Source organism: Oncorhynchus masou, chromosome 29, assembly GCF_036934945.1.
Source record: "Oncorhynchus masou masou isolate Uvic2021 chromosome 29, UVic_Omas_1.1, whole genome shotgun sequence".
NCBI lineage: Eukaryota > Metazoa > Chordata > Actinopteri > Salmoniformes > Salmonidae > Oncorhynchus > Oncorhynchus masou.
In genome coordinates this window covers 29,009,748-29,036,608 of record NC_088240.1, presented here as the reverse complement: position 1 = coordinate 29,036,608, position 26,861 = coordinate 29,009,748, and the positions used below count along the sequence as shown (strand labels likewise).

The window sequence follows — 26,861 nt, the reverse complement described above, 5'->3', positions numbered from 1 at the left end:
TTTAGACCCTGTGGATGACGATCTGATGCTGAAAACCATCTCAATCTCTAATATTAAGATTCTTAGTTCCCTGTCCCTCTCTCATTCTCTCTAGTCTCCAATCTCATCCTCTATAGTAGGCTATTAAGGCTCTTAGTCCCTGACCTCTTTCTCTGTTTTCATATTAGTGTTTGGTACTTACGTCCTGTCCTCTCTCACTCTACTCCCAGATCAGAGTTGGCTCTTACTTCCTGTGCCCTCTCTCTACTCTCTGCTCCTAGATAAGTGTTTGGTGGCCAAGGGTGGCTGTAGCCATCAATGCACAGTGGTACCAGGGACAGGGGTGGTCTGCTCCTGCCCTGCAGGGCTCCAACTGGACCCTAACAACAGGACGTGTGAGGCGGTGGACTACTGCAGTAGGCATCTGAAGTGCAGCCAGATGTGTGAGCAGTACAAGACCACCGTCAAGTGCTCCTGCTACCCAGGCTGGAGGCTGGGCCCCGATGGGGACAGCTGCCACAGCACAGGTGAGGTGACAAAGTGTGTGTAGGGTTGTGTGTGTGTGTCAGGAAGTATGTTGATTGTGTAAGTGTAGACTCATGTGCTGCTTCATGTCTTCTAATATGCTAGTGAGGTTTTGATCAAAGTGAATTGGAATACGTTTTGAAATATAACATTTGATAAATTAGATGTCTTACAGTAGTTCCGATTAGGTAAAATATTACTATGATCGTGTTGTTTTTCACACACAAAAACAGCAAAGAACTTTTAGTTGCACTTTCTGAGTGAACAAATGACACAATGTTGATATTTATTTCATTTATTTAATAAGCAAAGTTATGCAACACCCAATAGATACACATGGCGTGGCATGTCTTAACGTGACCACAACCTTGAGTAGGGTACAGTCATAGTTTACGCCCATTACTCCCATGTTAAATTGTCTACTTTACGCATTACCCAACAACGGCTGTATTCTTTTTTACATTTTTATTTGTTAAAATTTTTGAATATGCTTGGTTGGTCATTTTAACATACTTCTATGTCGTTTTAATAAACTACATCATACCTAAAAACAGTTTCATTCTAAACATGAAAATGTTCGCATGAACAGAGAATGTCAAATGAATGTACGTCACAATTATCAGCCAAAGAGCCAATTCCAACAGACTTTAGTTTCTTTAATTGGCAAACTAACACTGCTTTTAATTAGCCAAAAAGCTGTTACGTACTGTATTGTTTGAACAATAGTAGGAGAAAAGACCACCAAATTAAGTTTAATCAAATGCCCAAGGACCATGTTAGACGAACCTCATTGTTTCATGCTATGACGCCGTGATGATGATGGAAATGATGTTGGATGGGCTCTGGTTACTCAATGCATTTGTGTGTTCAAGCACATCATCATCGGTAAATCGTTTTGCATAAAGCTTGCTAGTTAGCTTGTAGTAAGGACTAGTGGGCTTTGCATAAAGCTTGCTAGTTAGCTTGTAGTAAGGACTAGTGGGCTTTGCATAAAGCTTGCTAGTTAGCTTGTAGTAAGGACTGGTGGGCTGTGTCCATCCAAATAAGACTATAATATTCTTCTGCATTTGGATATTTATGCAAACCTGGAGATTCCACCAAGTAGGTGAAGATATCATAGACTGCTTTGCAAATTGAAAGGACATATACTGTAGGCAAGCCAACAAGAATGAGCTTTTTAAAATACCTAGACCGTTCAAGGGAAGGCAACGACTGGAAGTAGTTAAACCGCACGTGACATATCTAAAATTAACAAATTGGGTTGAGATGAACTTTTCTAGGTAGTCAAGTCAGCTAACCAGCAAAAAAGCTAAGGGTGAACAAGCAGTGACATAAGTATATTGCAACAGATTTACTAACTTTATTGTCATTGTTAGGGTAGGAAATTTGTGGCAGAATAAGTATCATGCAAATCATTCATTGTTTTGCCCGCCAAGTACTGAAAACATTTCATGAAACAACAAAAGTGTCAGTAGTTTGCTTAGGATGATGGCAAAGTTAGGCTAATTACATGGGAGTAATGGGAGTACCCAACTGCTGTACTCTACTCGGGAGCGTGGTCACATTAAGCCACACCCCGCCGTGTGTAACTATGCCCCTGTGTGAAAATTAATTGTTCCCTTACGCTCGTTAACTGGTTGTGCCACCTATAGATGCAATGTACAACCAAACGCTGGCTGTAGGTGTTGATCACTCTCTCACATCGCTGTGGAGGAATATGCTAGAAGTACCAACAGTCAAGCATGGTGTCGGTAGTGTGATAGTTTGGGGATGCTTTGCTGCCTCAGGACCTGGATGACTTGTAATGATTGAAGGAACCATGAATTCTGCTCTGTATCAGAGAATTCTACCAGATAATGTCAGACCATCCGTCTGTCAGCTGAAGCGTACCTCGGTTATGCAGCAAGACAATGATCCAAAACACACAAGCAAGTCTACATCAGAATGGCTCTAAAGCTTTGGAATGGCCTAGTCAAACCTAAACCTGATTTGAGATGTTGTGGCAGAACCTGAAACAAGCAGTTCATGCTTTGAAACCCACAAATTTAGCTGAGTTAAAGCTGTTCTGCATGCAAGAGTGGGCCGAAATGCCTTCACAGCGATGTGAGAGACTGATCAACATCTACATGAAGCGTTTGGTTGCAATCATTGCAGCTAAAGGTGGCACAACTGGTTATTGAGTGTAAGGGGGCAATTACTTTTTCCCACACAGGCATTGGGTGTTGCATTTCTTTGTTTATAATTATTTATTTATTTTTCACTCAGGTTCCATTTATCTAATATTTTGGTTGAAGATCTGATAACTTTCAGTGTAAAAAAAGAGGCAAAAATAGGGGAAATCAAAAAGGTGAAAATGATTTTCCACGGCACTGTAAGCCCTGTGAAATTACATACAGTCAATTCATTGATCAACTCAGCTTTACATAATCAGAGCAAACGGTCTACTTATGTTGTAATGTGTGTGATTGGATTGATGTTTTGGCCGTTTTTTGCTCCTGTGTTGCTGCTCGTAAACGAGGAGAACATGGCAGAACACGCAGCCTTGATGTGTCATATTCAGATTGATGAAGCTCGTTTTTTACTGCTCGCCTCTCCATTTCCCTCAGAGATGGATGGCAGTTGCAGTGCTAATTGTATGTTAAAATAGGGAAAGAACGGGCAATTTACCGAAGAAACACATTAACATTTCATTGTTTCTTACATAAATAGGGACCTTGAACACTTGGCGCAGCATTAGTGCAGCCTCACTTTGAATATGCATGCACTACCTGGTACAGTAAGTTCATCAAGAACAAGCTACAGACAGCTCAGAGTAAAATGGCAAGGTCATTCTGAATCTTAGCCCTCAGGCTAATGTTGGCCCTTCTCAGTTCAGTGAACCACAGTGGCTATAAGTTGATAAAAGGGTCATTCAGCTGAAGCTGGGATTGGCCCATAAAACCATATATGGTACAATCCCCCAGTATCTACAGAACTATCTTACTACTGAGAGGCAGTGCCGTAGATTTTGTGCCATGTCGATTCGAGAGTGATGCATTTATATATTGGTAGAGCGTAACAAACTCCCGGCTGAGATAAAAACTTCTTCGGTTAAAACACTCCTGCAAGGCTTGGTTCATGTTGAGATAGCCTCCTAGCCATGTGCAAAGCTACTCTACTCTGGTGGAGTAATGTGTTAGTGAGTGTACAAAACATTAAGGACACCTGCTCTTTCCATGACATAGACTGACTAGGTGAATCCAGGTGAAAGCTATTATCACTTGTTAAATCCACTTCAGTCAGTGTAGATGAAGCAGAGGAGACAGGTGTTCTTAATGTTTTGTACATTGTATAACTACATATGTAGACATTGTGTATTTAATTTTTATTTATTTAACTAGGCAAGTCAGTTAAGAACAAATTCGTATTTACATTCATGGCTTACCCCGGCCAAACCCTAACCCCAACGACGCTGGGCCAATTGTGTGACTCCCTATGGGACTCCCGATCACGGCCGATTGTGATACAGCCTGGAATCAACAGAAGGCCCATGTCACTTGTTTTTTTTGCCCTGCAGTCACATGCCTACCAATAGAGGACAACAATGGAAACAAGTCTGAGTTTTTATGTATATAATCCTTGTCAATTTTGGTAAATGTATTGGTTGCCTGGTGTAGCTTCTTTGTGTATTTTAAATAGTCAAATCAAATAAATGTTCTGCGCACAATAGAAAACTGAGAATCAACCTCATTTAATTTTGACAAATGTGCTATTGAGTCTGTGGTGACATTTCATGCATGCAAGGCTCTAGCTTTTGTACAGAGATTTTCAGGTATAACTGAATAATAAAGAATGAGTGACTTATCATCAGCAAGTAGCTAACATCCCTACTCCCTACAGTATCCAGTCTTTCTCATTGTGTTCATAATGTATGTGTCTCCATAGTGACGATGGGGTTTCTGCTCTGTGCATAACACAGACTAGTGCCAGTGCCCAGTCATGAAAGTGCATGATCCAGTGTGTGCATGGATGCACAGGTGCCTGTGTGTTTGTGTGTGTGCAGTCATGCCCACCTGTTTGTTTGCTCCGTTAATGGCACCGTTTCAAATCACTTCCCCGGCTTCTGCCGCTCATGTTGGTTTTGTTGTGGCATCCGTTGCCTCCGTTTTAACTTGTTCCTCTTCCTTTCCTCCCTTTGTCTTTCCTTTGGCCAGATCCCTTTGAGGCTTTCATCATCTTCTCTATCCGGCATGAGATAAGACGGATAGACCTTCACAAGCGGGACTACAGCTTGCTGGTGCCAGGGCTCCGGAACACCATTGCTCTTGACTTCCACTTTAATCGCAGCCTGCTTTACTGGACAGATGTTGTAGAGGATAAGATCTACAGAGGACGCCTCTCAGGCTCTGGAGGTATGTAGGGTCCTATAAGTTAGCTCTAAATGGTGTGATCTATGGTGCTTTCAAAATCTGAAGGTACGTAGGTGTAAGCTACACAATAGATCCTAAAGGCTGTGATGTACTGATGCTTTCAGGCTCTTTAAGTACCTTGGCTAGGCTAAACATTCTATCTAAATGCTGGGATCTATTGGCAGAGGAGGATAAACATGGCTTTCTTCCCTCCCAATCTTCAACTGGAAGGCCTTTCAATTATACAGTTTAGTTCAATAAGGTTTTCAATTTAGTTCTACTTATCACCTCTCTGAAACTGTGAGCTGATACTGTCCCTCCATTGAAGAGTTATTTCAGCAGGGTAATGCCAAGCATTACTGTGGGTATACTCTATGCCCCTCAGTCGTCTTCCCACTGTCATAGTGCATCTCTGAATCCTTTGATGAGTTAGAACTTTTCATTAGGTTGGTGTTTTGTGCTGCTTATATTCTGTGCGTCTGCTGCAATTGGACTTTTTCTCTCTTTCTCTCATTTTCTCCGTGGGGCCATAGAATGTGTCCCGCTGCTGCACCTATTTCTCCCTTTTGTCATCCTTCCACAAAGGCTCCAGCAGCCGAGGATAATTGTAAACAGCTGGATTATAGACATACTGGGAAAATCTTTTATTTTTAATGGAACACTGTAGGAAACAATCTTCTTTTATGTCAATGTTATCTTCCTCAAGAGTTTCTCTAGCTAGGGTTTTCTCCCCAGAAAATGTAATTTTGTTGGCAGACCAACAAACACATCCTCTCAATAGGGGGAAAATGATCAGGCTGAGTTGAATACATCCCTTCTCTACTCTTCTCTCACCTAGTGTGTGTATTGATGACCATGGTGCTGTGGTTTGGTCTGTCTCACCTGGTCTAATGGGGGGTGTGGTGGTGATCATGGTGCTAAAGGGTGGTGCTCTAATCGGGTGGTGTAGGGGTGATGATGGTCCTGTGGTTCGTATTCCATCAGGTGTGACAGGGATTGAGGTGGTTGTGCAGCATGGGCTGGCCACTCCAGAGGGGTTGGCAGTGGACTGGATAGCAGGTAACCTGTACTGGATCGACAGTAACCTGGACCAGATCGAGGTGGCCAGGCTGAATGGAGAGATGAGGACCACACTGATAGCTGGAGGGATGGAGCATCCACGGGCCATCGCTCTGGACCCAGGACAAGGGTGCGTGCCTACTCACAACAGACCTGGGTTGAAATAGTCTTTTTTTTCTTTCAAATTCGTTGAGTGTTTGATTCAGCCTACCTGGAGTGCCAAATGGGCAGGGTTTACACTTTGGGGATTATTCAATTGTTTCTGTTGTGCCAGATATGCTCAACAAAGCACAGCTAAACTATTTTAAAGAAACAAATACTATTTGAATGCAGGTCTGACTCACATACTGTACACACTCATAATAAGAAAAACAACATCCTTCATTTTCTTCTACTTCCTTCTCCCTTGATGTGTGATGATGTCTGCTATGTTAGGGTCCATTAAGGATACAAATATAGAATACATCGATAATAATACTGTGGACTCAATTCTAGTGCTGACAAGTGATATGGCTCATCTTTTCCTCTTCCCTGATTCATGCACTTTACCACTCTTACTTTTTCTCTTTAATACATTGCTTCAAGCCTTCAATTCATCTCCGAACAATCTCACAGGCACAAAGTTGGATGAAAAAGACCAAAATTGTGTTTTTTATTATAGTGTGTTAAGCCTAGTTCTTTAATTTATACATGGTGATGAATTACTTTTATTTGATTGTAAAATGTATTTGGTTTATTTTGTTTTAAAACTACTTCCAGACATTCATAAAAAAATCTACTAAGTAGTCTTATAAGAAATGTATAGTCTGATCGTATATTCTTTCCTGCACTGCATATATTGGAGGGATGACTGTGTTTCAGAGGAGAACACATTAGGATTAATGGATGATTTCGGTGCCTACAGGCAAAGTTCCTCACCAGAGCAATAATTCTAACGTAATTACTTGAATCCACTCAAAAGAGTAAGCCATTGATCTAAGGGGCCTGATCCAATGAATAAGGCTATTGAGCTGTACAAGGATGTTTCATTGTCGTCAGCGCCTAATTTAAGCCTGCATTCCTACAGGGTCGGGTCTCTTGCCGGGTTTGGTGGGCAAAAGCAGGATAGTAGCCGTGTTTGGGAGACATGACTCTGCTGATGGTCAAAGTAATCACCAGTGCTCATTTACAGGCTTTCATTGAGCTGTAGAAGGTCATAAAAACCAGATGGCTTCCTGTTCCAGCCAATGTCACAGATGCTGTGGAACACTGGTCTGTTTGGTGCTGTTCTAGGATCCACAGACTGCTGCCAATGTGTGTGTTTACGAATCCCACTTACGGCTATACACACTGAATGAAATTATTCTAGTTTGCAGTGATGTCACATTGACAAACCAATGAAAAAGGGCTGTAGAATTGACACTGAAAATCATTACTAAATTGATTAATGCCTTTAGCCTTGTTTTTCCATAGGAATAATAAATGCAATCTTCCATGTTTGCTTTTGTATTCAAAACATGGTTTGAGTATCTAGGCTAGTTTATGCCGTCTCGTTCTGTCCGTTTTCAAATTATCTTAATCATTCATTTCTTTCTTCCATGGAGGGTTTTTCTTCAAGTCCTATTTAATTAATGTCCTTGCATAAGTAGACCATGTCTCAGTTTTCTGTGGATCATCAGAATGGGTTTTATTGTCTTGGGTTTTCTGCTTGCTCTCCGTGGTCTAGTGCTGTTACTGTAGAGCAATTTGTATATGTAAAAAGATCTTTATACACTCCTTTTCTTGATTGATTCAATGTCTTTAGAATCCTGTTCTGGACAGACTGGGATGCTACCTTCCCCCGTATCGAGGCTGCTTCAATGAGCGGAGGAGGACGACACATAGTGTTCAAGGACATGGAGATGGGAGCCTGGCCCAACGGACTAACTCTGGATCATCTGGAGAAGAGAATAGTGTGGACGGATGCTCGGTAGGTCCCTCACACAAAACAATGTTTTATGTAACCTTTATTCGCTTATAACCTTTACAGGTAAATTAAGAACAGATTCGTACTTTCTTAAACATTAATTAGGTTGCAATGATACCTATTTGGATGCGCATATGTCATAAGTATGAACGGCATGTTATCTACTTTGCCTCATCTCCTATAGGGGCAGGTTGGTTGATTGTAAATGGTAGTTCAGTTACAGCGAACAGAAGGCCAATTTATCTAAATGTGCTGTAACCACAGGAAGATGTGTTGAGAATACATCACATGTAAACCTCCCCTTCTATTATGACAATACGCTTTCAAGATCTACATTCTACAGCATTTTCAAAACATATTACTGACAAACACACCTGATGACATCCTTGATAAAACGCCATCCTCGCTATTTCATCTTATAATAGTGGTGTTTGGAACTGTGTTTTAAATTGTGGAGAATTCTGTTCATGTACCAAGTAAATAAGCAGCTGTGATGTATTTAGGCTTACATGACAACTCCTACAGCTATTGTATGCAGTAATCATGTGCCTATGAACCAGATTTATACTGTTAGCACTGAGGTGCTGTGCCCTAGTAGGAAGTCCACTGTGTGCAGCTCACCCTGCACTAACATACATAACATGAGCATATCTACTTCTGCTAAGCTTCTCAGTAAAGCGATGAAAACAAGTATGCATCCCAGAAGAAAAGTGCTCAAAATTGCCCAAGTTAAACATATGTAGTTTAAGAAACAAGGTTCATGAAATCAATAATTTTCTAGTAACAGATGACATTCATATTCTGTCTCTCTGAAACTCACTTAGATGATACCTTTGATACAGTGGTAGCAATACAAGGTTATAACATTTACAGAAAATAAAGAAATGCCAATGGTGGAGGTGTTGCATTTTATAGTCAGAACCACATTCCTGTAAAACTTAGAGGATCTCATGTTAAATACTGTTGAAGTAATATGGCTACAGGTTCATCTGTCTCACCTAAAGCCCATTCTTGTGGATAGCTGCTATAGACTACTGTGTGCTAACAGTCAGTATATGGATAACGTGTGAAATGCTTGATAATGTATGTGATATCAACAGGGAGGTATATTTTCTGGATGATTTAAATATTGACTGCCTTTCAAGCTGCCCACTCAAGAAAAAGCCACCAGTGCCTGAAATCTGGTTCAGGTTATCAGTCAACCTACCAGGGTAGCACAGGAATGAAATCATGAACATATATTAATCACATCTTTACTAATTCTGCAGACATTTTCTTGAAAGCAGTATCTAGATCCATCAGATGTAGTGATCAGAATATAGTAGCCATATCTAGGAAAACCAAAGTTCCCAAAGACTGGGCCTAATATAGTGTATAGTAAGTAATTTTGCTACCTAAGAATAGTAAAGCCCCCTTTACTGGCAGCAAATAGCCGACCAATCAGCCTGTACCAACCCTTAGTAAACTTTAGGGAAAAATGGTGTTTGACCAGATACATTGCTATTTTACAGTAAAAGAAAATTGACAACGGACTTTCAGCATGCTTATATGGGAGGACATTCAACAAGCACAGCACTTACACAAATGACTGATTATTGGCTGAGAGAAATTGATGATAGAAAGATTGGAGGGGGCTGTTTTGTTAGACCTCAGTGAGCCTTTTGACATTATCGATCATACTCTGCTGCTGGAAAAACATATGTGTAATGGCTTATTACCCCATGCTATATTCTGGATAAAAAGTTACCTGTCTAAAGAACACGGAGGGTGTTCTTTAATGGAAGCCTCTCTAACATAATCCAGATAGAATCAGGAATTCCCCAGGGTAGCTGTCTCAGCCCCTTACTTTTTTCAATCTTTACTAACGACATGCCACTGGCTTTGACTAAAGCCAGTGTCTCTACTGTTTATATGCGGATGACTCATCAACATACACGTTAGCTACTACAGCGACTGAAATGACTGCAGCACTTAACAAAGAGCTGCAGTTAGTTTCAGAGTGGGTGGCAAGTAATTATATTTCTAAAACTTAAAACCTCTTGGGGCTAGGGGGCAGCATTTTCACTTTTGGATAAATAGCGTGCCCAATTTCAACTTCCTGCTACTCATGCCAAGAATATAAGATATGCATATAATTCATAGATTTTGATAGAAAACACTCTGAAGTTTCTAAAACTGTTTGAATCATGTCTGTGAGTATAACAGAACTTATGTAGCAGGCAAAACCTGAGGACTAACTGTTCAGAATTATATATTTTTTAGCCTCTCTCTGTTCCCTGAGATGTTATTGCCAAGAGATATTTCTTAGGAACCTGTTTTCAGTTCCTACTGCTTCCACTGGATGTCACCAGTCTTTGGAATTTGGTTGAGGTTATTCCTTTGTGCAATGAAGAAGTAGGCCAACTCGGAACTGGGTACACTTTTTTGTTGCGCAAGACGTGAAAAGTGGCGCTGGTTTGTTTTCATTCCTTTATTGAACACAGATTGCCCCGTCTACAATTTGATCGATTATTAACGTTTTAAAATACCTAATGTTGTATTACAAAAGTAGTTTGAAATATTTTGGCAAAGTTTATAGGCAACTTTTGAAATATTTTGTAGTGACGTTGCATTTTTTGTAAGATGTTGTTTTTCTGGATCAAACGTGCTTTATAAATTGACATTTTGGATATATATGGATTGAATTAATCAAACAAAAGGACCAATTGTGATGTTTATGGGACATATTGAAGTGCCAACAAAAGAAGCTCGTCAAAGGTAAAGCATGTTTTATATTTTATTTCAGCGTTTTGTGTAGCGCCTGCAGGGTTGAAATATGCTAACTCCTTTGTTTATTGCTGGTGCAGATGGTGCAGGCTATCAGATAATAGCTTCTTATGCTTTCGCCGAAAAGCATTTTTAAAATCTGACATGTTGGCTGGATTCGCAACGAGTGTAGCTTTAATTGAGTATCTTACATGTGTGATTTAATGAAAGTTTGAATTTTATAGTATTTTATTTGAATCTGTCTCTCTGCATTTTCCCTGGCAATTGGCCAGTTGAGACATTTGCGTCCCGCCTATCCCTAACTAGCGTTGTATTTGGGACAAATCATTCACTAAACCCTAAACCTCAACTAACTCTTGTAACAAATAATGTGGGAATTGAGAAAGTGTCATGGTCAAAACATATTGATACAACAGTAGCAAAGATGGAGAGAAGTCTGTTCATAATAAAGCACTACTCTTCCTTCTTAACAGCAATATCAACAAAGCAGGTCCTACAGGCTCTAGTTTTGTCACACCTGGACTACTGTTCAGTCGTCGTGGTCAGGTGCCACAAGAAGGGACTTAGGAAAATTGCAATTGGCTCAGAACAGGGCAGCACGGCTGGCCCTTGAATGTTCACAGAGAACTAATATTAATAATATGCATGCCAATCTCTCCTGGCTCAAAGTGGAGGAGAGATTGACTTCATCACTACTTGTATTTATGAGAAGTATTGACATGTTGAATGCATTGAGCTGTATGTTTGAACTACTGGTGCACATCTCGGACACCCATGTATACCCCACAAGACATGCCACAAGAACACACTATGGGAGGCGCATAGTACTACATAGAGCCATGAATACATGGAACTCTATTCCACATCAAGTAATTGATTGCAGGCAGTGAAATTTAATAAAAAACATATAAAAAAATACACCTTATGGTACAGCGGGGACTGTGAAGCAACACATACATACATTTAGGCACAGATACTTTCATACACACACAATAACATATGCACTATACACACACATACACATGGATTTGTATTGTAGATATGTGGTAGTGGTGGGGTAGGGGCCTGAGGGCACACAGTGTGTTGTGAAATTTGTGAATGTAATGTTTTTAAAACTGCATAACTGCCTTAATGTTGCTGGACCCCAGGAAGAGTAGTTGCTGCATTGGCAGGAAGATCCATAATAAATACAAATACCTGACTAGTATTTTTATTGTATAGAGCCAGGCAGCCTCATGATGATATTCATACCACCATATAACAGCTCTAATGCCATCTACGCTGCAATGTATTGTACTTCCATAGTTACTCTACCTGGCTAGTATGCATATACTGTATCTCTGTCTTTATACTGGAAAGAGACAATCTAATCAAATCAAATTTTATTTGTCACATACACATGGTTAGCAGATGTTAATGCGAGTGTAGCGAAATGCTTGTGCTTCTAGTTCCGACAATGCAGTAATAACCAACAAGTAATCTAACTAACAATTCCAAAACTAATTTCTTATACACCGTGTAAGGGGATAAAGAATATGTACATAAAGATATGAATGAGTGATGGTGCAGAGCAGCATAGGCAAGATACAGTAGATGGTATCGAGTACAGTATATACATATGAGTTGACTATGTAAACAAAGTGGCATAGTTAAAGTGGCTAGTGATACATGTATTACATAAGGATGCAGTAGATGATATAGAGTACAGTATATACGTATACATATGAGATGAATAATGTAGGGTATGTAAACATGATATTAGGTAGCATTGTTTAAAGTGGCTAGTGATATATTTTACATCATTTCCCATCAATTCCCATTATTAAAGTGGCTGGAGTTGAGTCAGTGTGTTGGCAGCAGCCACTCAATGTTAGTGGTTGCTGTTTAACAGTCTGATGGCCTTGAGATAGAAGCTGTTTTTCAGTCTCTCGGTCCCAGCTTTGATGCACCTGTACTGACCTCGCCTTCTGGATGATAGCGGGGTGAACAGGCAGTGGCTCGGGTGGGTGTTGTCCTTGATGATCTTTATGGCCTTCCTGTAACATCGGGTGGTGTAGGTGTCCTGGAGGGCAGGTAGTTTGCCCCCGGTGATGCGTTGTGCAGACCTCACTACCCTCTGGAGAGCCTTACGGTTGTGGTCGGAGCAGTTGCCGTACCAGGCGGTGATACAGCCCGCCAGGATGCTCTCGATTGTGCATCTGTAGAAGTTTGTGAGTGCTTTTGGTGACAAGCCGAATTTCTTCAGCCTCCTGAGGTTGAAGAGGCGCTGCTGCGCCTTCTTCACGATGCTGTCTGTGTGAGTGGACCAATTCAGTTTGTCTGTGATGTGTATGCCGAGGAACTTAAAACTTACTACCCTCTCCACTACTGTTCCGTTGATGTGGATAGGGGGGTGTTCCCTCTGCTGTTTCCTGAAGTCCACAATCATCTCCTTAGTTTTGTTGACTTTGAGTGTGAGGTTATTGTCCTGACACCACACTCCGAGGGCCCTCACCTCCTCCCTCGTAGGCCGTCTCGTTGTTATTGGTAATCAAGCCTACCACTGTTGTGTCGTCCGCAAACTTGATGATTGAGTTGGAGGCGTGCGTGGCCGCGCAGTCGTGGGTGAACAGGGAGTACAGGAGAGGGCTCAGAACGCACCCCTGTGGGGCCCCAGTGATGAGGATCAGCGGGGTGGAGATGTTGTTGCCTACCCTCACCACCTGGGGGCGGCCCGTCAGGAAGTCCAGTACCCAGTTGCACAGGGCGGGGTCGAGACCCAGGGTCTCGAGCTTGATGACGAGCTTAGAGGGTACTATGGTGTTAAATGCCGAGCTGTAGTCGATGAACAGCATTCTCACATAGGTATTCCTCTTGTCCAGATGGGTTAGGGAAGTGTGCAGTGTGGTTGAGATTGCGTCGTCTGTGGACCTATTTGGGCGGTAAGCAAATTGTAGTGGGTCTAGTGTGTCAGGTAGGGTGGAGGTGATATGGTCCTTGACTAGTCTCTCAAAGCACTTCATGATGACGGAAGTGAGTGCTACATGGCGGTAGTCGTTTAGCTCAGTTACCTTAGCTTTCTTGGGAACAGGAACAATGGTGGCCCTCTTGAAGCATGTGGGAACAGCAGACTGGTATAGGGATTAAACCTCGCAAGGCTGCAGGCCCAGACGGCTGGGGATGCCGTCTGGGCCTGCAGCCTTGCGAGGGTTAACACGTTTAAATGTTTTACTCACCTCGCCTGCAGTGAAGGAAAGACCGCATGTTTTCGTTGCAGGCCGTGTCAGTGGCACTGTATTGTCCTCAAAGCGGGCAAAAAAGTGATTTAGTCTGCCTGGGAGCAAGACATCCTGGTCCGTGACGGGGCTGGTTTTCTTTTTGTAATCCGTGATTGACTGTAGACCCTGCCACATACCTCTTGTGTCTGAGCCGTTAAATTGAGATTCTACTTTGTCTCTATACTGACGCTTAGCTTGTTTGATAGCCTTGCGGAGGGAATAGCTGCACTGTTTGTATTCGGTCATGTTACCAGTCACCTTGCCCTGATTAAAAGCAGTGGTTCGCCCTTTCAGTTTCACGCAAATTTCCTCCTTATCATGTTTTCTCCTCTAACAGCTCTCATGCCATTACATCTGAGTTGTATGTTATCTATTCTGGCTGGTTACTGTACCTTCACCTATCTTCTCCCTTTCACAGCTCTGATGCCATCTACTCTGCACTGTACGATGGCAGTGGGATCATAGAGATCCTGAGGGGACATGAGTACCTGTCACACCCCTTCGCCGTGTCCCTGTTTGGGGGAAGTGTCTACTGGACAGACTGGAGGACCAACACTCTGGCCAGAGCCAACAAGTGGACGGGCCGTAACGTCACAGTGATCCAGAAGACCAGCGCTCAGCCCTTTGACCTGCAGATCTTCCACCCTAGCAGACAGCCACAAGGTAAACAGCCTAGACCTGTAGTCAAGCAACTGTAACCTTTGGTAATGCACATCAACTATTCCCATGAGTGTTGTCACTGTAGTCTATGGGGTGGTTTTTAGCACACAGATTTTTAGTCCTGAACTAAAAAGCATGCCTAACGGAGATTTTCCATATTAACTAGTTCCCTAACTTCCCTGTTGTATACTGAAAACTGGTTGCATAATAATGCATCAGATTTGGCCTATTATTTTCTATTTTAACTGATGCTAGTCATAATGCCTATACATAAACTCTTAGAAAAAAGTGTCTATTTAGTCCCCACCTCTACTCCATCTTCATCCACGACTTCGTAGCCACACACGACTCCAAACACCATCATTAAGTTTGCCAACGACACGACTGTGTATGGCCTGAACACCGACGACGATGAGACAGCTGTAGAGGGCAGGTCAGTGACAACATCCTCTCCATCAAAGTCAGCAAGACAAAGAAACTAATCGTGGACTACAGGAAAAGGAGGGCAGAGCACTCTCCCATCGTCATTAATGGGGCTGTAGTGGAGCGGGTTGAGAGCTTCAGGTTCCTCGTGTCCACATCACTAAGGATCTATCATGGTCCACACACACCAACACAGTAGAGAAGAGGGCACGACAACACCTCTCCCCCTCAGCAGGCTGAAAAGATTTGGCATGGGCCCTCAGATCCTTAAGAAGTTTACAGCTGAAACGTTGAGAACATCTTAACTGGCTGCATCGATGTTTGGTATTGCAGCTGCTTGGCATTCGACCGCAAGGCGCTACTGAGGGTAGTGTGTGCGGCCCAGTACATCACTGTACACAGTACATCACTAAACATTTTCAAGGACTCCAGCCACCCAAGTCATAGACTGTTCTCTCTGCTACTGCATGGCTTGCCTTACCGCTGCACCAAGTCTGGAACCAACAGGTCCCTGAACAGCTTCTACCCCCAAGCCATAAGACTGCTAAATAGTTAACTATTAAACAATCTGCATTGACTCTTTTTGTGCTAACTTTTGGACTCATCACATATGCATATGCTTCTGCTACTGTTTATAATTTGTCACTTTTTTCCATATGTACAGTGTATATGGACAGTGCCTTGCGAAAGTATTCGGCCCCCTTGAACTTTGCGACCTTTTGCCACATTTCAGGCTTCAAACACAAAGATATAAAACTGTATTTTTTTGTGAAGAATCAACAACAAGTGGGACACAATCATGAAGTGGAACGACATTTATTGGATATTTCAAACTTTTTTAACAAATCAAAAACTGAAAAATTGGGCGTGCAAAATTTTTCAGCCCCTTTACTTTCAGTGCAGCAAACTCTCTCCAGAAGTTCAGTGAGGATCTCTGAATGATCCAATGTTGACCTAAATGACTAATGATGATAAATACAATCCACCTGTGTGTAATCAAGTCTCCGTATAAATGCACCTGCACTGTGATAGTCTCAGAGGTCCGTTAAAAGCGCAGAGAGCATCATGAAGAACAAGGAACACACCAGGCAGGTCCGAGATACTATTGTGAAGAAGTTTAAAGCCGGATTTGGATACAAAAAGATTTCCCAAGCTTTAAACATCCCAAGGAGCACTGTGCAAGCGATAATATTGAAATGGAAGGAGTATCAGACCACTGCAAATCTACCAAGACCTGGCCGTCCCTCTAAACTTTCAGCTCATACAAGGAGAAGACTGATCAGAGATGCAGCCAAGAGTCCCATGATCACTCTGGATGAACTGCAGAGATCTACAGCTGAGGTGGGAGACTCTGTCCATAGGACAACAATCAGTCATATATTGCACAAATCTGGCCTTTATGGAAGAGTGGCAAGAAGAAAGCCATTTCTTAAAGATATCCATAAAAAGTGTTGTTTAAAGTTTGCCACAAGCCACCTGGGAGACACACCAAACATGTGGAAGAAGGTGCTCTGGTCAGATGAAACCAAAATGGAACTTTTTGGCAACAATGCAAAACGTTATGTTTGGCGTAAAAGCAACACAGCTCATCACCCTGAACACACCATACCCACTGTCAAACATGGTGGTGGCAGCATCATGGTTTGGGCCTGATTTTCTTCAGCAGGGACAGGGAAGATGGTTAAAATTGATGGGAAGATGGATGGAACCAAATACAGGACCATTCTGGAAGAGAACCTGATGGAGTCTGCAAAAGACCTGAGACTGGGACGGAGATTTGTCTTCCAACAAGACAATGATCCAAAACATAAAGCAAAATCTGCAATGGAATGGTTCAAAAATAAACATATCCAGGTGTTAGAATGGCCAAGTCAAAGTCCAGACCTGAATCCAATCGAGAATCTGTGGAAAGAACTGAAAACTGCTGTTCACAAATGCTCTCCATCCAACCTCACTGAGCTCGAGCTGTTTTGCAAGGAGGAATGGGAAAAAATTTCAGTCTCTCGATGTGCAAAACTGATAGAGACATACCCCAAGCGACTTACAGCTGTAATCGTAGCAAAAGGTGGCGCTACAAAGTATTAACTTAAGGGGGCTGAATAATTTTGCACGCCCAATTTTTCAGTTTTTGATTTGTTAAAAAAGTTTGAAATATCCAATAAATGTCGTTCCACCTCATGATTGTGTCCCACTTGTTGTTGATTCTTCACAAAAAAATACAGTTTTATATCTTTGTTTGAAGCCTGAAATGTGGCAAAAGGTCGCAAAGTTCAAGGGGGCCAAATACTTTCGCAAGGCACTGTAAATCTCTACCTCAATTACCTCGTACCTCTGCACATAGACATATAGACAAGTTATGGTTACTCATTGTTTATTTATTATTACGTGTTTTACTTTTCTATTGTCTCTCTGTTTTCTTTCACCTTTGGTTGTTGGGAAGGGGCTGTAACGAAATATATCAATGTTAGTCTACACCTGTTGCTTACGAAGCATGTGCAAAATGCAACCCTTTTTCACAGAGGGTTCTACCTGGAACCCAAAACGATTCTACCTGGAACCCAAAACAGTTCTACCTGGAACCAAAAAGGGTTCTTCTATGAGGACAGCCAAAGAACGCTTTTGGAACACTTTTTTCAATGAGTGTATTGACTAAGAAGCATTTCTGAAAAGGTGAATCCCCTGTTGCATATAGAGAAGAAGAGAGAGAGAGTATAATGGTATTCATTTTAGCTGCTTCTCTGCCCTCATTGGGCCTGCCAATCATGGGGCTTCTCAGCATGCATACAATAAGAAAGGGGCTGAATGATTGAAAAAGGTGGTCATGCAGAGAATTAGATTGCATTAATGGTACCTCAGAATGTGTTTTCTCTCTCCGCCCAAATTAGGCTAATTGGTTCATGCTACAGTGTCAAGACGTTTTTAAAAGGAATTGAACCAGAATTAATGAAAGGAACTGCAGAATGAGAGCGGGCTACAATTAATCCTGTCAACACCGATGATAGCCTTTCTCTGTATATGCCCATTGGAAGTCAAATTAAAGGCACACATTAAATAAATTATGCAGATTAAGGTGTATGGAAAGTAAAATAGGCTTACCAGTTGGCCCCCAATTTAAGTTCTTAATCCGTTTGGCTCATCAATTTACTGATACACTACATGACGCAAAATATGTGGACACCTGCTCGTTGAACATCTCATTCCAAAATCATGGGAATTAATATGGAGTTGGTCTCCCCTTTGCTGCTATAAAAGCCTACACTCTTCTGGGAAGGCTTTCCACTAGATGTTAGAACATTCCTGCAGGGACTTGCTTTCATTTAACCACAAGCGCATTAGAGAGGTCAGGCATTGATGTTGGACAATTAGGCCTGGCTCGCAGTCGGCGTTCCAATTCATCCCAAAGCTGTTCGATGGGGTTGACGTCATGGTTCTGTGCAGGCCAGTCAAGTTCTTCCACAACGATCTCAACAAACCATTTCTGTATGGACCTTGTTTTGTGCACAGGGGCATTGTCATGCTGAAACACGGCCTTCCCCAAACTGTTGCCAAGTTGGAAGCACAGAATTATCTAGAATGTTATTGTGTGCTGTAGCATTAAGATTTCACTTCACTAGAATTAAGGGTCCTAGCCCAAACAGCCCCAGACAATTATTCCTCCTCCACTAAACTTTTGGCATCCGCCATACCCAAATTCTTCCGTAGTCTGCCAGATGGTGAAGTGTGATTCGTCACCCCAGAGAATGTTTCCACTGCTCCGGAGTCCAATGGCTGCGAGCTTTACACCACTCCAGCCAACACTTGACATTGCGCATGGTGATCTTAGGCTTGTGTGCGGCTGCGCGGCCATGGAAACCCATTTCATGAAGCTCCCGACGAACATGTATTGTGCTGACGTTGCTTCCAGAGGCAGTTTGGAACTCAGTAGTGAGTGTTGCAACCGAGGATAGACAATTTCTATGCGCTTCAGCAGCCCCATCCTGTGACGCCTACCACTTTGCGGCTGAGCCGTTGTTGTTCCTAGACATTTCCACTTCAGAATAACAGCACCTATAGTTGACCGGGGCAGCTCTAGCAGGGCAGATATTTGACGAACTGCCTTGTATCCTATGATGGTGCTACGTTGAAAGTCACTGAGCTCATCAGTAAGGCCATTCTGCTGTTACTGTTTGTCTATGGAGATTGCATGGTTGTGTGCTCAATTTTATACACCTGTCAGCAACGGGTGTGACTGAAATAGCTGAATCTACTCATTTGAAGGAGTCGCCAGAGCGTGATGAGTGAAGTAAAGCCCCACCAGCCAAACCCTCCCCTATTCAGGGCTACACTGGGCCAATTGTGCGCCGCTCTATGAGAGGCCAGTTGTGACAGCCTGGGATCGAACCCGGGTCTGCAGGGACGCGTCAACCACTGCGATGCAGTGCCTTAGACTGCTGCGCCACTCAGGAGGCCTATATAGTGTATTTTCAGTAGATTTGTGTTTATTCCTCAATACGCACTTTCACCTCGTATCAAATCCAAAGTGCTGGATTACAGAGCCAAAACAACAACACATGTGTGACTGTTCTAATACTTTTGCAGCTCACTGTATATTTCCAGGCTTAGATTATAGCATTGATTGGGTGTTCATTCATTGCTCTTTGTTTCTAGAAGGATTTGCGAAAATGGATCTGTAAACAGAGCTGCTAGTCAAAGAAATCATAATATCTTGGATGCCGGTGTTGTCTTTAGGGTGTGGTTTGTTTTCACACCCTTAAAAATGATATCTTCACAGCTGAGTTAAAAATATCTCCCCTTTTAGCTTTCTATGAATGTAAGCCGCTGTCCATGAATGGGCATTAGTACTCTAGTAATCTGGTTTGCATCTATTTAGCATTCTCAAAATGATGCCAATGTGGTAGGAGTTAATTTGGCTGTTTCGTCCTCTGTATCTGCCTGCTCGTGACTGTTCTGCATAGATAAGTGTGAGGAAATTGAACTGCAGAAGCCAGTAAGTATGCCTAATCCCATTTTAAAGAGCCCAGTGGGCGAAACTTGGGTAATATCCAATCCAGCCAGCCAGTCCCAAAGCCTGGAGATACTGGTGGTCTCTGCTTGGCCCTGCAGATTTGGAGAGAGACTGCGGGAGGGAGGGAGGTAGTGAAAAATTGAGGGAGACTACTGGAGAGCTGTGGGGGCTACAGTACTTGTCTCTGGGGGTGTTTGGTGGGTGCCAAAACGGGAGCTTGTCTGGGGGCGTCAACAGTCTGGTTGTAAATACATTATGTGTGGCGGGGGAGGGGGGGATGGGTAACATGAGGTTTGAAAACGGGGAGGAGGTGCCAATGATTAGTTAAGGGGAATGCTGGTCCCAAGGCCTCACAGTGAGGAACTGTAATTGGTTAGTTATAGCTGCAATAACACATCAAACAGAACGCTCTCCCCTCCCAGCACTGGTGATCCGCAGCAGGCTCATATGATCATATTGGAAATTAAATGAATAGTATCAAAACATTTGTACAATGATGTCTCAAGATATAACCATCGTACTTATATTATATTTACAAAGACACAATACAGTGTTGTAAGTATCAGTATTTGAGTTATGATGATTTTATATAAAGTATTCTGTATTCATGGCTGCATTATAATGCAGTCAAATCTACTGACTGTGCCTAAAATGTTATTAAACAAAAGGACCTCTGAATGTATCTCCACAGCTTTGCACTATGCTTGCTGAGAATAGGAAGGAATTCATCTGATCAGCATGCATAGTGCATTGAATCACTGCATGGAAGTAACCAGCTGCTTCAAATACAAGCGGGGTGATACTATTGGAAGCTATAATGAATATTTTGTATTCAGATAACGGGCACCGGACATTTACAAGGTAAGTATGTGGCTTTCCTGCATAGCCCCCTTGTCTCATTTGCTTGTGAGTGGCAGAGAAAGACAAAGAGGAGTGTTGATGATAATACAACGTGAATATAACACCCAGGGCTTGACAGAGCCACTACTCCCTGCGTTAGATAAACACAAACACGTTGAATTAATAATCAGATTTTGAAAATACACCGCTATTTGCTGCTGAATATCTATTCAGTCGCATTAAAAGGAAAATGTAGCTTTCAAAACAGAGACTTTAAACAACAACATAATACACTTCACATATTTTACTGTAACAGTTACCATGACTACCTGCGACCTTTTTTGAATATTCTAGCACCTCCTGAGAGTTTAGATACATTTTATAACAGTGAAGTGCCCCAGCTTACATGACATTTTAGTCATTTATCAGACTTACCCAGAGCTTGGTACAGTAGTGAGTGCATACATGTTTGTACTTTTTTGTGAGGGTCCTCCTTGGGAATCAAATCCACAACCATGGCGTGGAAAGCACCAGGCTCGACCAATTGAGCCACACAGGACTGGACATTACGTATTATACCCAGTAGACTTTATGGTTTTGATTGAAAGATATCACTCTTTGGGCACCAGCCTTTCTCTGTTCTCCGTGTCGGCAAAGCATGGGGGTTATTTATTTATGAGATGTCTGCCAGTCTAGAAATGAACAGTCTTTCCCCTGTTATTGTAATTTCTTATGGCTATAATTCAGCTGACTGCTGAACTGTATTCAGGCTTTTATTTCCTATCATGACTCGTGTTGTCGGGTATGTTTTCAACTCACGCAGACAGAGTCATTTTCCCTACTAAACCATGTGAATGTATAATGGATTCAGCGAGACATAGTGCAGGAAATGAGTTTGGAAATGAGTTTGTCAAGCTTGTTTTGGGTAAATCACTGCAAAAATGGATCTTTGTATCTTGTATGAAAATGTACCAAAGGGAAATAACTGTTCAATCTAAAAACCTGTGCATTTATTTATCTGAAGTGACTTGGTGTTGACAAAGGAGAAATTCTAGTGTCTGTTCGTATGCTGCTTATATACTGCTGGATCACTGTGGGGTTAAACCTTAGCAATAGAGAGGGAGAGAGAGATGAGGTCATGAACTCCTTTGGAGTCAGACAAATGTGTTCCAAGAGGCCTGTCTGTCAGCCAAGCCTTACCAGGAATAGGGAGTTATTTTACCATTTCTTGATTACTCTTTAGTTTGTATAATTAGGTTTGCTGGGTCAGCATCCGTTACAAATGCAACTGCTTTAAAGATGTCCAGCCTACCCTGCCCATTTCTCCAAATGTATGCCAGTGGTTTAAACCACTTGAAAGCAATATTGACTCAAGAGAGCCAAGGTGGATGTAGAGTTGGGTAGTGGTATGTGTGGATAAGGTGGAGTGCCATCTGGTCAGAACAACTGTAACTGAGGGAGTCCGTGATATGGTTGAGCAGTACATGTGACCAACTGGTCATCGAAAAACATTACACCCAGGTTGTTGCAGCTGTTCCTTTATTTCCTGCTCCTGCTCTCTTTTTCGATAGGTGTTAACGTTCCAGAATAGACCTTTAATCATATTGGTCTGCTGAAAACTACAGAACTAAGCACCTGTATTTTCTGTTTTTATAAGCTTTGGTGCCTTTTACTGTTTACCCTGTCAGCAAACATTTTGATCATGTGCCCAAAAGCCTATCTTGTTCTTGTACTTCAGCACTACCACATCCTCTGCAATATATAGAGTGGACTTCCTACAAAGGATTCCCACAAAAATGTGACTCTTGGGAGGCTTTTTGTTTCAACTGACAGAAATGTGAGCTTTCCTGTTGAATCATATATGTGGTGAAAGCTTTAAGTGCACATTCATGTATTTGTGGTGGCAGGTAGCCTAGTGGTTAGAGTGTTGGACTAGTAACCGAAAGGTTGCAAGATCAAATCCCTGAGCTGACAAGGTAAACAAAATCTGTCATTCTGCCCCTGAACAAGGCAGTTCATTCCTAGGCTGTCATTAAAAATAAGATTATTTTTCTTAACTGACTTGCCAAGTTAAATAAAGGTAAAATAAATAATAATTGTCATAGGCCAAGTGTTTCTCCTTTTTCATTCTTTCTGCTGACAATTTTCTCTCTCTTTCTCTATTCCTGACTCTCGCGCACTCCTTCAGCGTCTAACCCATGTGAAGAGAATGATGGGTGTGGCCCGTGCTCACACATGTGTCTCATCAATTACAACCGTACTGCGTCCTGCACCTGTCCACACCTCATGAAGCTGTCCCCAAACAAACAATCTTGCTTCGGTGAGTGGGACGGCCGTCTTCAATCTTTTAACACACCTGTATCTATCCTTTTCATTATCAAAGTCACAAAAGAGTGGGAGATTGTGCACAGTCGCATAACAAAGAACCATAAAGAATGCCAGAACAATTTGTTTAGCATATTCATTATTTTGTTGGCACTTGCATATCATATGTTACACCCATAACCATATTTGACTTAAAAGGTCAACCACTTCACAAATCAGTGGTAGCCATTGATATTTCTCTATTTTTCCATAGTGTTGAAAAGATTCCTCCTGTACGTCAGGCGGTCAGAGATCCGTGGGGTGGATATTGACAACCCTTACATGAACGTCATGACAGCACTTACCGTCCCAGACATCGATGACGTCACCGTTGTGGATTACGATGCCCAGGAGGAGAGGATCTACTGGGCGGATGTGAAAACGCAGACCATCAAACGGGCCTTCATCAACGGCACCTGGCTGGAGACTGTCATCTCTGGAGGTAGTTACTGGCTCAATCCCAGATTTTGACCAGGGATGATATGACTCTTGTCAAAAGTAGTGCACTATGTAGGGAATATGGTGCCACTTGGGACGCACACACTCTCTGTTCTTTCTAAGTGTGTAACTTGGAGAGATGATAATGTAACTGAGATGGATGAGTCATGATGACTTGTGTAAGCTCTCCTAAGTTAATTCCCAGGCTTTAACTCCATTGGCTAACACAGTCTTGTGGTGTGCAGAAACTCCGGCTACAATACTTTATAGGCCTGTCAATAACGTAGTGCCAGTGTCTGCCACTCATTTAATTAACGTGATTTACATTACATTTTCTGATTGGCATTGCAAAGGGATGAAAGACACATCCGGAACTAACTTCTGTAATTATTGTTTGTTTCATTGTGTCTGAAAGGCTTTTGATTGGAAGCTCTGTTTTGACAAATTGTGTCGCATGAAAGCACGTTGTCAAAGCACAAAAGACAATTGCTGTTTTTCAGGAAGTGTCTTCTCTCTCATCCTAATTTCCGTTCTTGATATTTGTGCCAAAGATTTAATTCATTACCCCTGATAAAGAACAGAACAAAAACCTGCCGGCATAAGCTTTTTTACACATTCTAAGATAATGTTCACTATCGCTGTATTTTTCAAATAATGTTTTATACCAATGTTTTTTCGTACTGTTTGCTGTCCCAAGGTCTGCAGATGAATCTGTCTAACTCATGACCCCTGTTACTCCATGTAAAACACATTGTTGGATGCTGGATTGACAGCCTCCCTCTCTTTGTTTTCCCCTCAGATATACTAAACTGCCGTGGGCTGGCTTTAGATTGGCTGTCTAGGAACTTATACTGGCTCAGCTCAGAGAATGACGAGTCACAAATCAATGTCGCCCGCCTGGATGGGTCCCTGAAGACTTCTGTCATTCATGGGATTGATAAACCAAGGTGCCTTGTCGTGCACCCCGCCAAGGGGTAAGTAGATTAAATACCACAGCATCTGTGTACTTCATCATTATCTTCCGGGACTCAACATCAACAAGTTATTAGGAAATCTTAATTTTGTTTGAACAAAAACAAAAACCTTCCACGGTAGACATGACACATGACACCATTCCCATGGTTCTCTCATGAAAATAAAAATTGTTCATAGAATTTGTAGCATTATTCAGTGTAAATATATAGATTGTATGCAATTTAGTTGCACAGTATCAACATTAATAAAGTGAGCAGCTCTCACGAACTACAACTAAATTGAACAAATTCATTAAGAACTAGGAACTTATTGTAAAGTAGAACTGTAAAAATGTAATGTGCAATGTCTGTGTAATTTATATTCTTTCACATTAGGAAAATCTACTGGACAGATGGCAACACAATAAACATAGCCAACATGGATGGGAGCAACAGCAAGGTCCTTCACCAGAACCAACGGGAACCAGTCGGTCAGTTGAACATTATAGCTCTGTTTGTTCACACTGCGGAAACACTACTGCCTGTTCCAACACTCTATGATTCCAACATTCTATATCATGGGACAGATTCAGAGGAGCAGTCCAACAACATGCTGGCAGTATATACCCTGTCCACTGTATGGTGTACATTTTAGGACATCCCTATGAGGAGGCCAGGGCTACTTTGTATGTCATAGGGTGTAGGGATGTCCTAAAATGTACACCATTCAGATAATGTCTCCTCATAATGAGCACTAGGTGAATTGTTTTGTGTATTTCCAAAGATACAAAGATAGCATCTTTCCAAATGGTAGGTGTTGAAATCATTTGGTACACTTGACCTAACTGAAAACCTCTTCTGCTGCCATACACAGTTGTTCAACCTGAACCTCTACCATATACTCAGATGATACAAGCTTCAGTGCACAATTGTTCATCTGCAGGTTCACGCCTCAAGCAGCATGTTCTTACAGCACAAACAGACCTGCAAGGTCAAGTCTTCACTTTCTCAGATAAACACAGTACCGTTGTCTTCACTGTGTCTGTCGGGTAGTCTTGGTATGCCCTGTCTAAAATATAAATTGCCCGCGTGCAATATACATCACATGACTTCATTGATGATGGGCCGGACCTGGTAAATTAATGATGTGTTGTGAATGAGAATACAGGCGCACGCACGCAGACACGCACACAAAACACACACCATGGGAGACAGAGCTGTCCACAAGCACACACCATGGGAGACAGAGCTGTCCACAAACACACACCATGGGAGACAGAGCTGTCCACAAACACACACCATGGGAGACAGAGCTGTCCACAAACACACACCATGGGAGACAGAGCTGTCCACAAACACACACCATGGGAGACACCTAGCTGTCCACAAACACACACCATGGGAGACAGAGCTGTCCACAAACACACACCATGGGAGACAGAGCTGTCCACAAACACACACCATGGGAGACAGAGCTGTCCACAAGCACACACCATGGGAGACAGAGCTGTCCACAAACACACACCATGGGAGACAGAGCTGTCCACAAACACACACCATGGGAGACACCTAGCTGTCCACAAACACACACCATGGGAGACAGAGCTGTCCACAAACACACACCATGGGAGACAGAGCTGTCCACAAACACACACCATGGGAGACAGAGCTGTCCACAAGCACACACCATGGGAGACAGAGCTGTCCACAAACACACACCATGGGAGACAGAGCTGTCCACAAACACACACCATGGGAGACAGAGCTGTCCACAAACACACACCATGGGAGACAGAGCTGTCCACAAACACACACCATGGGAGACAGAGCTGTCCACAAACACAATTGAAGTAGCCCCCAGTTGCCACCATCAATAGTGCCATTCTGTCAAATCTCATCATGTCTGCTAGAGAATGGATTTAAAAAGGAAGGAGCCACTCTCTGGTCAAATGATTTATAATGTCAAATGGAGGTCATAGAGATATCACAGGCAGGCTGCGACGAATCCTTCCAACAACCTCACACACATGCACACATGACACATGACACATGCACACACACACGCAGGCACTCACACAAACACACGTGCGCACACATGCACCCATGGCCCATGCACACACACACACAAGCAGGCACGCACGCACACACTCGCAAACACAGACAAATGTGCACGCTCACACTTATACTCACTCCTATAGATACGCACATAGTGCTACATCCATACTTTTACATATGAAGTCACATCCCAGGCTGCAAGAA

The 26,861-nt window shown here is 42.4% G+C and overlaps 1 protein-coding gene across 1 annotated transcript in view; it reads left to right on the top strand.

Moving 5' to 3' along the window:
- The window catches only part of LOC135519548 (low-density lipoprotein receptor-related protein 1B-like), a 234,398-nt gene that overhangs the window by 70,084 nt on the left and 137,453 nt on the right, over positions 1-26,861 (top strand). The window contains exons 19-27 of the mRNA XM_064944782.1: positions 261-506; positions 4,698-4,895; positions 5,877-6,081; positions 7,735-7,899; positions 14,338-14,582; positions 23,036-23,167; positions 23,426-23,653; positions 24,449-24,623; positions 24,999-25,093. Coding sequence (XP_064800854.1) covers positions 261-506; positions 4,698-4,895; positions 5,877-6,081; positions 7,735-7,899; positions 14,338-14,582; positions 23,036-23,167; positions 23,426-23,653; positions 24,449-24,623; positions 24,999-25,093 — 1,689 coding nt within the window. The remainder of the gene's footprint in view (positions 1-260; positions 507-4,697; positions 4,896-5,876; positions 6,082-7,734; positions 7,900-14,337; positions 14,583-23,035; positions 23,168-23,425; positions 23,654-24,448; positions 24,624-24,998; positions 25,094-26,861) is intronic.